The 13,953-nt window shown below is 35.4% G+C and overlaps 1 protein-coding gene and 1 long non-coding RNA gene across 2 annotated transcripts; one reads left to right on the forward strand and one right to left on the reverse strand.

The window, feature by feature from the left end:
- Positions 1–766: 766 nt before the first annotated feature.
- LOC100642876 (importin subunit alpha-7) lies at positions 767–4,353 on the reverse strand. The gene is made up of 8 exons (XM_003395120.4): positions 4,176–4,353; positions 2,914–3,123; positions 2,650–2,844; positions 2,319–2,539; positions 1,966–2,229; positions 1,688–1,892; positions 1,301–1,604; positions 767–1,220 (listed from the first exon to the last, which is right to left on the reverse strand). The coding sequence occupies exons 2-8, from the start codon at positions 3,121–3,123 to the stop codon at positions 1,024–1,026; spliced, it is 1,596 nt and encodes a 531-aa protein (XP_003395168.1). The 5' UTR covers positions 4,176–4,353; the 3' UTR covers positions 767–1,023.
- A 246-nt stretch (positions 4,354–4,599) lies between these two features.
- Positions 4,600–6,139, forward strand: LOC125385018. Its single transcript, XR_007223948.1, has 2 exons — positions 4,600–4,828; positions 5,500–6,139. It is a non-coding gene; the product is annotated as an uncharacterized LOC125385018 (long non-coding RNA).
- The last annotated feature ends 7,814 nt before the right edge of the window (positions 6,140–13,953 follow it).

Consider the following 13,953-nt stretch of genomic DNA (forward strand, 5'->3'; position numbering starts at 1 on the left):
AAAAATTAAATTCTTAAATATGGAAAACTTAAATAATATAATAAGAAGTTTAAACATAATTATGTACATTCACAATTTCGAAGCTTCTAAATTTAGAAGAAATATATTAAAATTATTCTATAATTTAGAGTAATCAAAATATTTTGGTAATATCTCTATGTCAAGATTAAGTAAAATATTAGATATGCATTTATATATAATGTATTTTCAAAGAATAGAAATCACATTAATCTGACATAAATGTTACTTCTTTTCTTAAGGACATTCTGTATAAAATGGCCTTAAAATTACAAGATACGTATTTACAGTAAAAAAGTTTAATTGGTCATGTTTCCTACCTAATGTAGTAAGGATGTGAGTAACGCGTTGCATAAAGTTGTCCGTGTTGGCTACGTAGTCGCGTACTTCAGTCATTAATGTCTTGCTAGTTGTGCAAGTTTTTCGTAATTCTGAGTCAGTCGTACGTCGTTTGAAGTATGTTACTTCAGTAGTAAATTGTCCTGATCATTGTTTCGGTAATTATTTGTTCTACTTAAGCACTAAGATGTTTACTTTGTTAATTCCAATAAACTAAACGTTTCATACTAAATATGGTTTATGTTATGAGGTCGAACATACGAATTTATCCGAATTGCTTCAAAGCTTAACAGCTAAAAGAATTGTCACAATTCGACATAGATTCGTAATAAACACAATCGCATTTTTGTAGTAAACTTAGAACGATGAATATGGTGTAGCTAAAATAATAAGAGAAAACCACTTAAAATAACTGCGTATAAACATTTTACTCATCTTTATCGTCGAGCAAAAAACTGATCACTTCGAGATTTGTTTTTACTGATATTCTGATCGATACAAACGAATTCAAAATATACGTAGTAGTTGTACCACTGTTTTGTATCTGATTGAACTTTTTTCTTCCATTTTTAAAATGTCTATTTCAGGAAAAATAGTTGTAAACACAACGAACGAAACAAGGTCAAATCAGCTGATACAATCGGAGGTCTCATTAAAACTAGTGGATTAAAACTCAAAACCCTCGACCGGTAGCTGAGATGAATCGGGCGCTCTAAATTGGAACTGTTGTCCTTGCGCGTCAATAGTTGGTACGACTCGCGTATCTTCTTCTTCAGATCCAAAATATCGTTCAATTATGTCGAAGGCCTTCTGATAGATTTCTACATTTTGATGAGATTGCAAAAATTCTATTTTATTTAGGCCTGAAACATTGTAATTGTTTACAGTAGAATTTTTCTATGAAATTACAATCAAGCTAGTTGTCTTTTAATTTTATGCTTACCGAAACATTCCTCAATTTGTACCGCATAATGATTGATACCATTATTCGTGGCAGCATCTTGTTCTCCTACACGCAAGATATTTTCCAATCCGCTTAATGCAACTTGAACGATCTTAGGATCCATTACCGTTAACAAATTGCATAAGGGTGGAATACATCCTTCAACAACGATATAACGTATTTGTTCAGGTGCACCACCGCTTGTAGCATTGGTGATTGCCCATGCTGCTTCTTTTCGAATCTTGAATTCAGCTTTCGCTAAAATATCAATTAGGACGGGAAATATACCGGCATCGATGACAGCCTGTTCAAACGAAATCAGCCTGTTTTTTTAATAAGAAAAAATTTTACCGTTGAAAGTTACATTTTTAAGAAGTGTATACAAACTTGAATTTGCTGAGGATTTCCTGCTGTAATATTAGAGATTGTCCAACAAGCTTCTTTGCGAATACTTTCTAGTGACAAATTCAATAGATGATACAAACATTGCAACACAGAACAATTAAGAACGATTTGTGTTTGTACGTCGTCCCCTGTAACTATATTACCCACTGCTCGAAGCGCGGCGCTGATTACATTTTCCTGTTGATGCCTGAAACCAATATCTTACATTATTAACATTTCAATAAAAATAGTACGTTATCAAATATAAATAATATATTTACATGAGTAACTCTACCAAACGTCTGCAGACACCTGCATCGATAACTGCTTGAATTTTTTCATTCGGTCCATCGCTTAAGTAGGAAAGAGCCCAACAAGCATCTGCTAGAACATCACTATCGGTATGATTAAGAAAATGAGCTAAAACTGGTAAACACGGCGCCACTTTCGTGAATTCTGGTGGTGGACTCTTGCCTCGACAAAGATTCGATAGTGCCCACACCCCATTACGTGTCATCGATAAACGTGTTGCTTTAGAAAGTAATCTAAAATGAAGAAATAAGAAAAACGAATTAATTTTATGTATAATTTTATATATAAACGAAAGCGAAGAAACTTAAAGCTTGAAACCTACTGCAGAAGAGGTGTGAGGATTCCATTGTCTAATACGTGATCTCTACACTCAGCGCTATCTCCTGCAATATTACCCAATGCCCAAACTGCTTGTTCTTGTACATCTTCATATTCAGAACCAAGTAATGATATGAAGATAGGTACAGCTCCCGCATCCACTACCACACGTGTTTGTTGAGACGTTCCACTCGCTATATTTGTTAGAGCCCAAGCAGCTTCAAACTAAAGACATACCAAATATTTATTGCTTCCTACAGAATTCGAAGGCCAAGTAACTTCAAACTAAAGTCATATCAAATATTTATTGCTTCACGAATGATCTTCAAGCTAACCTGTAGCGTACAGTTCGCATTATTCTGCAAGAATTCAACAAATTTAGGTACAATTCCAGTTTTTACAACTTCATCTATCGGTGGATTTGGTTCCCTAGACAACATTTTTCTAAATTTTTGTGTAGCAGCCAATTGATCTTTAGGATTAGGACTGTACAATTCCTGCACCATTTCAAGTACCATAATGGCGGTTTTCTGTAAAAGAAACAAGATATGTTTTAGTATTTAGAATTTGTTATTTTTATATTCATAATTTGAACTTACTGATTGTGGTGCAGCAAAAGCAGATTCATTTGCCGAAACAATATCATCATCAACAGTAACTATGTTAGGAACATTGCGCCTCTTCGATAACTGTTGTTCTCTTTTCTGTTTTCTTAATTGAACGCCTTCCTCTTCTCTACGCCGTCTTAGTTCTTGCGAGTCCAAGCCCACATTTTTGTAACGATATTTGTGTGTAGTTGCGGCTGACATCTAAAAAGATATTTGCAAACCGTCTTAATATTATAGTTCAATCATAATACATTAAGCACAATAAACAAAATATTAAAACTATAATTCAATTAAAGTTAATATATGTAGCTAAAAAAATTTCATGTTTATTATGTAACACTTTCAATTTCTCTATATAATCAAGAAAAATATGAAAGAAATATAAAATTTATTAATAAAATTGATCATTTTACACATATAAAATTAAAACTAACCATTAAGTATAATTAACATATTAAATTATAGAAATTTTTTATTAAATCTTTTTATCAATTGCTATATACTCCAAAAATAGCGCATATGTTTGAAAATAATTCCCTTACCACATTTTCAAATTAAACAATTAACGTGTGTGTGTGTTCGCGCGCGCGCGTATATAATTACCCTTATTGGAACAAAAATAATAATTTACATTTGCAAACATATTTGACCTACTTGTCAATATCAGCAATATTTGATACAAAAAACAATTGTTACTACGGTATATAATTCTATAAGATATGTACACAGTATGATAGATGTAGTATGATAGATTAAATATGCTATATAAAAATAACAATTATGATACTGATACAGTAATGCGATCAGACCAATTCGGTCAAAATATATTTGTTTAATAACGAGATGTAACATAGCTGAAAAAAACATATAAAAATTATTCGCTATGCAGGAAGTAATGAAATCATCAGTGGGCTCTGGGAATACCTTGAAGCTGCTTGACAATGGACTATTGAGGGTTAGGTATTAATTCAACGACAATGTTCGGGGGTGGGGTGTAGCCTCGAAAAATATTACTTCCAAAGGAATACGCAATAAAAGATCGTAGGTTCGAACGATTATTAAATATGTACGTATTTAGTTACGAGGTATTGTACCCTCTACAACAGATCACGCTAGATTAGACATTTTGGCATCGACGAGGAACAGAAAGACTGACGTTCGCCTGGAATCGCCTCGATTCCTTGCGTATGCGTCGCAATCAGTATCACACTCGCGAATAATTTTTGTGGGATAATAAAGTTCTCGTTACTTACGGCTGCGAAAGAAATTCAGGAGCCAACCGTTAAATGTAAGATCTCATAAAGGATATCGAATAAAAGCACCTCCGCACTTTTTTTCACCTCTTCAAATTACGACGACCGATCAGAAATCCTTGATCTGAACTCCAACGCGCAAGGAATCACGGGTCTTGCTTGCGGAACGCTGATAGGTCCATTCGAACAGTCATATTTATTAACTATTTTCCAATTTTCAGCGAGCTAATTTTGGCTCAGCCGAAAGTGTCCTCGAAATCTTTCGAATGTACGATTTTTATAAATTTTGTAGATACCGTTGCTTTTTTAAAGGGAAATAAAATTCGTGAATATGCAAAATTGAACGAGATCCATGATAAAATTTGCAAAAGTTTTCCTACTGGTAGTTTCCAAGTAGGTTCTAGAAATGTTTACCGCTGATCGTGTTTCTGATTGGTCGAACTCCGATTCGGCTTCCATTGGTTAAAGGTGGCATAAATGAGACGCGATGTGGATGTCTTCTGGAACGCGTAATCGCGGAACGACTGCGTAAAACAAAGCAATAACCGGAAATTGGATTTTTTATAAGTTTAAATAGAAATTCACGAAGGTCTCTGGCGGGAACGACGAGAAGAATAAAGAAGATAGAGTATTCTGTGATATTATAATAACAAGTATGATAATATGTAATCGCGGATTAAAATTATGTGGACAGATAGTGAAAGTAAGCATCAATGAAGTTTAATTATTGAAATAGCACTAATGTTATATATCTAAGTTATATTTATTCTACATCCTTATAATACATATAGATTATTTAGTAAATTATTGAAATTAATATTTACATCTTTGTGCAAATAAGCTGTATTTAACGAAACTTACTTATTTTCACTACCTGTTCGCTTATTTCTTCTTTTTTCACTTATTGCTTCGAACAATAAGAATTTTGAATTATGTAGAGAAATTGTGTTATACACTTCGTTTATTTATAAACAGCATCAACATTGATAGAGATAATACAAATTTAATGTAAGTTTAAATTATATATATAGTATACAGATAACCTATTTAAAAAGAATGTACAATTTATTATAATTTTTATTTGTTACAAATATTTCATAATATAAAGATAAATAATTCAACAGAATAATAAATTAGTTTTCAATCGTCAATACGTTTTTTTTTATTCGATACATTATAGGTTTCAGACAAGTTAGAATGCATTGAGGATTAGTGTACGATATATGTAATGGTATTATTAGATCTGTGTATATATATATATATATATATATATATCTTGTAGATCTTTATTTTGCCTTTCGTAACCTACCTGTTCCTATTTCAGGTAAAAGTAACGGAAGAGGATGATGACTGGTAGGTGTGGCGATTATTGGTTGCCCCTATACCCAAGACTCCACCTACCTGTACGCCTATTTCGGTTCTAAACTGGGATAGTATTTCCTCTAAACGAATAGGTATTTCATTATGGTAACGTATACAAATCAAACAAATATGTCATTCGATTCGAAGAATGGAGTATATTTTATGATAAATATTCATTGAACATTCTATATTTTTTAAAGGAGAATTGCAAAATATTTAAAGGTAGCAATATTATTGATTTAACTATTTTCTTTCTATATAACTATATTAATATAATTTTTACGATAGAACATACTTGGATATCTACACAAATTAATCACGAATTGTTTTTTTAAATACCAAATGCTTAAGATATCAACGATAAATAATTAATAAAACTATGAAGAAATACTGCTACTATAAAGTAATTCGCAAACTTTTGAAAAATGTTGCATCGCTATATGAAACAATTCTTAAGGCTACAATAACAAATAGTTGACAAAACTATAGAAATATTGTTATTGTGCTAAAGAATAATTCATAAATTTTATAAAAATTCTCTATTACTATACTATACTGTGTGACATATGTATTATGGAAAATACACAACTGTATCAACTAAACAGTTTATCTGTTTCCTCCTTTTTACACATTTTTAATAATTAATAAATTGCGAATATTTATACTATTACTTTCGAGTAACGCGTTATTACTCATATATTTTTTCATATTATGCATATCCTCACTCTTTCAAATTCCCCATAAAGATTCCGAAATCTAATAATCGATAATTGTACTGACGATTATGAAAGTAGTAAGACAATTAAATCACATTTATATTTTTTCATGCAGTTACATCACTTTCATAATTACCGGTACAATCAATACACGCGATACAATTATCCTGCGCAAAAGAGATTTCCCAACTCTCAATTCCACTAAATCCTTCCCTTTAATCAACCCTGTCAATCCTATTGCAAATTCTGTCGAATAAGAAATCTTCAAAAACAAAATCGCCTAGTGGAGCCGATCGTGACAAGTATCACGAATCGAGTCGTTAAAGTGAGTCGTTGGTGAACTCTGCGAAAAGTATTTAGGTTGAGAGAGGGGTGAGAAAAAGGGGTGGCGTCGGTGGTGGAAGGTAAAGCTCGAAGGACGAGCGGAGGGTTGAGGAGCTATCGGGCGTGAATAATGCGCGGCGCCGTCCGTTCCTTGGTTCGATTCTGGCTCGGCTGGATGGATTGATAAAGATTAAAGGTAAAGGGAGGTGGCAGGGTCCAGGGGTGTTTTCGAGTTAGGCGACAGAAGTCAGCCAGCGAAACGAATCGGCCGCACGTATGGAGGGGGATGATGTCACATAGGGGCTCCCCCCAGCTTAAATACATACAGATGCAAGCTGGACTGATGCATCGAGTCTTGGGGTACAGTGACGTAGGTAACTGAGGATTTTTATCAAACTTTTAACTTCCACATGGATATGTATACATATTATACGCCGCGTCCCGTGAATATAATACCATCCTAAAATTGTAGTTTCTTATAGGCAGGACATGATCAGAAAATAATATATGAAACAAAATATTCTGTAAAATATCTTGTCAGGTTGGTTCTGTAGTTATGAAATAAGAAAAAAAATTATTTATTTTACCATTTTACTAAAATTGACGATTATTTGATAGCTTTTATAGACATGAGACGCAATGTATTTCCTTTTTTCAAATGAAAACAGTGAAGTTTTTATATGCTTTAGTAACAAATGAACGAAAGTTTCATCTTTTGCGACTATTTCATTAAGAAGAAAAATCCTTCATCTACGCAATAATCGTTGTATAAAGACAATTTGTATATTAGAATAGAAGGACACGTGTAAAAGAAGAGATCCTACCATTGTCTAGAAAAATCACAGGCAATGATTATTCCATTGAAAGGAGGAGAAAAGATCGTTTTCACCTATGCTTTCCCACAATGATCGTTACGCGAGGAAATTTCTATACATTAAAAGATACGTGTATAAAAAGAATTTCCCCGCTGTATTTAAAAGTCACGCTCGATGATGGGACTACTAAAATTCGTATAGAGCGCCCGCATATCTACTATGATCGGTACCAGTAGCGACGAATTACATAATTTGATTTAACGTGTAAACCAAGTGAACGAAGCTGGTTCCTTAACGATCGCGTTACGATCGCACGAAGAATGGTGAACGGTGACCAAGGGTCGTTTTATCTCGCGATGGAACAAAGGAAATCGTTACTAGGACGTCGGGTATTCTCCGCGAGTCGTAATATCGAGGAAGCTGCGCGATGAAACGGCCATTTAAAATGAAATACAATTCTTACCGTCGTGAAGCGGCGTACCAACGGCGACACGACATTCCATCGACCTTCTAGAAAATGGATCTCATAAAAGACTTCTTTCTTTTTCGTTTTTCATTTCTTTCTTTTTTCTTTCTTTTTTTCGTCGCAGACTACTTTCGCAGATAGCGTCACTGGAGCAAGGAATCTTTTCTGTGCATGTTTTGGGTGGGATGTGAGAAAGTGTACGAAAGTAACGATATCGTTTTGAGAGTTTGATAGAAGGATAGTTTGTCTATGAACTTTATCGATAAGGTTCTTCTTACATCTTTTATTTTTCGAAGGATTTGGGAATTGCTGGAATATCGGATCGATGTATTGGAAATGAGAAATACCACCGTTTCAAAGTATTTTCCGCGTAACATTTTTATTTTAATTGGTAATTAAATTATGAACAATGTAATGATAAATTTATAAGCAACCGTATATCGTGTGTGCTACAAATTAACACCGTTATAAGACTCGTCATGATCGTCTATCGTGATTATACCGATAGAATTGGAAATGAATCTGAAAGCATATATAGAAGTTATTTATTGCGAACGAGATAAAGATACTTATTGCAAGCACGTACTTCATACAGATCACCAAACAGTTAATTATTCATTATGTGTACGAATGACTCGCGATATTTTAAGAAATCATCTCTATTTATACCGCATACTAATTTTTTTTACTATATATATGCTTGTAATTAATATTTTGTAACTTCTACACGCGTTATTAGATTGGTCTGAAATTTTACCAATGTAATGGCAATTACGGCGCTAATGAAAATTTCAAAACGTTTCGTTTGACACGTACAATGTGCGCGTAAAAGCTTCGTACGACAAGTGTGTGAGAATACTTTCGCGAGCCAGTGTATCTCACTGTATGTAGGAACATCTCGTTGATACTTCAACGAAAGTATTGCGGGATTGTTCTACGCCAATGGAAACGGCTCGGCGCGGATGACTCACGCGATTTCTCTCGCAGCCTCCTTTGCACGGTCCCGTATGGTAGTCATGTACAATGGAGAATAGTAAATGCAGTAAAGGTAACTCGAAAAGAAGAGGGCCGGTGGTGCAGGGCCAGCTTCCCCCTGTGAGCGAGTACCCGCGGGTCACGTGCCACGATTTTCACCCCCGTACGACCGATTGCCAGTCCGAGCGGATCCGGATCGCTCGTTCGAGACGATTTCGCACGGCAGGGTACGAATTTCCTTCGATAAAACCGTATAATGATCGTGTTCGTTCACTTTTAACGCTAGAACTATCGGTGACAAAAGTAGAAGATATAATACGAATGGCAGAACAAGCTTCTATCCATAGATTTTAGAAAAAGTCATTAAAACTTCTCCAAATATATCGTTCTATATTTGTAGTTTCTATAAAAAAGTATAAACTGTATCGGGAAGAAAATTTTGCTGTATTTTAGACAAAGTCGATTCGAACGTATCTTTGTATATTTATAAAGATTCTTTGAAAAAATTGTGAACTATACCGGGAGTAGAATAAGTTTGTATCCTTATGTTTTGGAAAAATCATTCGAATCTACTATCAACAGATTCTCAGTATTTTCACACTACGTAGGTACCGTGTATTCGTGTGCCATAGCAAGTTTCATTAATTGAGAACATCGTTACGATCTTCCTCTGCTACGCGTTTCGCTGTAATTTACACGCGTTTCGAGCTTCTGCTGGAATAAAGTTATTATCCCTGTTCGGTGTTCTTGCAAGTGACATTATCCACCGTCAAAAATTGTGAATCAACGCAACCACTAACAAATAACACGAACAACATATTTGCACGAATTATTCAGTAACAAAATATATATTTAATTCCAAACGATTTCCACTAACATGGGGTCAAATTAAAAAGAATTCTAAAATTTTTTAGATCCGCAACAGAAACCCCATGGCAATCAAATTTCTCATTTCAACAAGCCAGCGATAGTTCCTATCGTCAAATCTATTAGGCTCAAACGAGAACTGGTATCTGATGAATTTTTGTGGTTCAAACGCGGTGGAAGTAGCGGCGCGCGGTTCGCGTCAGCAATTAACCGTTGCAAGCGTCTCCGGCGAGGAGGATCTTTAATTAAACAATTACGGTTAAATCGAGCGGAATTTCCAACGTTGAACCCGCATGCTCGTTAAAGAACGATACGTGTGTTCTACCTACGGCTGAAGGTGGCTCTGTGAGAAGTAAGCAGCGCGTGCAACCTTTGATCAGGTACCACGTGGACCCACATATTTCAATCCAGGGAATTGTGAGTCACGACAAGAGGCCGAATTTAGATCCGTGATAAAGAAGGATTCTATCGGAGACTGTCGCCGGTTAATTCTTCTAAGGCCATTCTCTGCTTTTAACGTGAATTGACGCGTTCAATCAGCGGCCAACCAACCATTCCTCGTACCTTGAACGATCCCTTAGAAAAGGAAACCGGAAGATACACGTCTCCCACGATAAATAGTGTTCTCTTTCGTTAACACGTGCGCTACTATGCGAATTTTATATATCGTTGATAGAGCGCAGATGTTTGTATATTTTTAAACAATTTAAGATTACAAAATGTAATATGCAGAAATATATGAAGTATTTAAAGTGGAATATTTTTATTACGATATTTTACGGATCAAAGAAATTTCTATTAAATTCCATTTGTTTAATCATGTTTGTAAAAGTTTAAAATTGCGTGAACATCGATCGTGCACTGTTAAATAAAATTGTTAATATATCAATGGACGTTACATATCGTCATTCGATAGTCGATTTGATAATTTTTATTTATGCGAATGGTCTCACCTTAGTGGAGTTTCGGTTTACCGATAGCACTATCGTTTTTTACTTGATTTCCTTCGCCGGCCACAACATCCTTTCATCAGTTCTCTTATTTTAACCGGGCAACTCGATCTTACGTCCACGTTCCGTTTTTATCGCATTTACGAGCATAAAGATGCTTTCAGATCTCTTCTCGTCAAGATCCTAATTTATCCGCGTAGCCGAACGTAATTAACGATTGCGTTTTTATCTCAATCTTTATACGTTTTTGCAATCTTGATCGGTAAAAGGATTATCAAATTAAAAGAACTTGAACGATGTAATACTTCAAAGAAACGTGAAAATATGAAGAATTTTTGAGTAATTTATCGTCTGTACGTTCTTTGTAAAATTCTTCCTATATTCTTCCAATATAATCCTCCCTTCTACAATAATAAATTTTACGTTTTAAAATACCAATACGCAATAAGGTAGGAAAATGAAATATTCTAACGTCGTTAATAAATGTAAAAGCAACAAATTCCTCGATCTCTCTCGATATTTAATAAATATTCGAAGGCAGAATAGAAGACTCCGATACTTAATAAAGTTAAAAAATCGAATATCGTAATATTCCGAAGAAATGTGAAAGTACAAAATTTTCTTATTTAATAGACGCTCGTACGTTGCTGATAAAGTTCTTCCAATATCTTTTCCATATTGTTCGTGACTTTTCTCGACCCTCTCCTTCAAAAATTCTTCGACGAAACGAAGATGAGGTAAACTGATAAATCAATCGATGACTCTCCGATGAAAAGCGTGCATTAGTAATCGAGGAATGTATATGAACGTTCGAGGAGTTGGTTTATTCGCTTTGGATACAAAATATCAAAAGGTACAGCCCCCTCGAACGCACTTAAGTTTGCCGACAGATATTGATTTTCGTGAGGTCAAACACGAGCCAATGGTGAGTCCGAATCCACCGCGACCGACGACTTGCACAGGACTCATTGTCGTGCGTATTTATCGTCGTGCTATTGCGGAAATCCATTATTTCGCGAATCAGAGTGAATAACTTCACTCGACTATTCTCGTTCCAGTTTTACGAAACTGTAACTACGAAGAGTTTATTTAAAGTAACTCGTAAATGAGGTTCGAGTAGCGAAGTAATTCGTACGTCGAAGTAAAATTTAAAAACTCGATGATTTTTACAATATATTATGAAATTTCTTATAACATTGCTGAAAGTAAGAAAAAGGTTTGTCGAAATGGAACGTCTCTCTGTTAAAGATCTTATTTACTTGTATAATTTTTTAACAGGGAGAGGATTCATTTTATTTGAAACAAAATAGTTTTGATTAAGAAAAGAGTATTTATATAAGTATAAAAAAATTCTTCTTTCGAAATTCCATATTTTTTCGCAAAATCCATGAGATGTATAACCATCTCATATATCAAACGTTTACCAACGATCCTCCTAAATCGCATCCCATCTTCTCTTGCCAGAGGTCCATCTTGCGGATCCTCGTTCTCAAACACCTCATTGACTTTCAACTCAAAATTTCACTCTCCACAAATTCTACCACGTGATTTATCTGAAAAATCTATTTGCAAATCACATCCATCATCTTCGTGATTCCAACTCTATCCTTTTTGTGAAATTTCTATAAAAATAGCGTCGTCAATCGTAATACGCTTAGATCCCAGCTACGTCGATTTCACACTGCAATTTTACTACGATTTTAACGTTCTGTCAGTTTTCTTATTCATCGAAAATTAATGCTACGAGTATAAAAAACGTTTTCTTCCTTTCAGAAGTATTTTCAGCGAATGAATTTTCTAAGTTAACAGAATCTTAAGCCGAATCTTTCGAAATTTTTGCACGACGCTTGGCTATATCAAATTTTTAATTAGACAACTTTTACTCTTGTTGGTGAATGCTTTAACCTCGCGAGCTATCCGACACTTCATATTTGAACGTATCAATAGGCAAAATAAACAGCGGAAACGAAAATGATGTAAATTATTCAAATTTTATATCTTCTACAATAGAACCAAATTACATATGCATTTAACGATTGCTAGCAATATTCCTTATTGGAATATATATTCTTTAAACAATCTGCACAAGTATTTATCGTAAAATTTATAGTAGAAAGAACTATTGTAACATGATTCGAGTCTTAAAGGGTTAAAGAAAAGGGACAAAGCGAAAGAAAGAAAGAAAGGGAAAGGAATAGTAATTGAGCGTACCTGTAGGCGAAGAGAACGCGACAGAGAGGGTAAGCAAAGGGGGAGAGGAAAAGCGGCAGGAGGGTGGTCGACGATGCTCTCTCAGTCAAACACGGGGAAAAAATACAGGGCAACCGAATGAATGAATGGCTTCCAATCTGTTCCATCCCTTTGTTGAAGCGGCTCGTGCCGCGTGTGCAAATCTACCCTTCTCCCCATTTTCTCTCCTTCTCTTTCTCACACAGACATTCCTTTTCTCTTGCTTGTGCATAGTCTTCTCTGTCCACCCTTCCCCTCTTGCGAGCACACGCCTCACACCTGAGCACAATGGGATCCCGATTTCACCCTCGTGCACCACCTTCCCATCAAGCGTGTTTAAATACTGACGTGCGCCGTAATATGTGCGTCTGAGCATGCCCAGTTTGTCTGCCTGTCTCCTGTATATACGTATACACGTGTATGCGATTGTATGCGAGTTTCACCCTCTCGTTGGGCCATGTAACCCCCCAGTCACGTCGCCAACCATCCCCCTTTTTCCTTCGTTCATTCGACTCGCCTTCGATTTCACGTGACCGTAAACGGTCGAATGTGTGTCGGAATATGACTTTTGCCTGTACCGTGATCATTGATTATCGGATTTCATCTTCCGTGGTTTCCTTCTTCTCTTCTGTTTTAATCTCTCGTCAATGAAGTTTCTTTCGTTCGCTCGGTGGTTTTTTGGTTGTGGACCGTGGTCCATTTAATTCATAGACTGTACTTCGGGTTTTTATATTTCGCGTTTCTGGAGAATTTGAAAGTACGGAAAATTGCGCAGAACGTACGTAGGATGGAAAGATATATGAGACATCGAAATGGTCAAGTTAGATTGCAATCGCCGCAAGAATTTAACTTCAACTTATCGGCTCGTTCTACAATTTCCGTTCTGTCTGTCGCGACACGTGAGAAAAGGAAATATGCAGTCGCCAGCTACCGCAAGAATTTCACTTATCGTTCGATTCTACGATCTTAGAAATTGAAGTAATTAGAAATTACAATCGCTACAGCAATTCAATCTCCACTCGTATAATTCTACGATCTTCGTTCTACTATTACACGCAATAGGGGAGCTTCTGA

This window comes from Bombus terrestris, chromosome 4, assembly GCF_910591885.1.
Source record: "Bombus terrestris chromosome 4, iyBomTerr1.2, whole genome shotgun sequence".
In the NCBI taxonomy this organism is placed as follows: domain Eukaryota; kingdom Metazoa; phylum Arthropoda; class Insecta; order Hymenoptera; family Apidae; genus Bombus; species Bombus terrestris.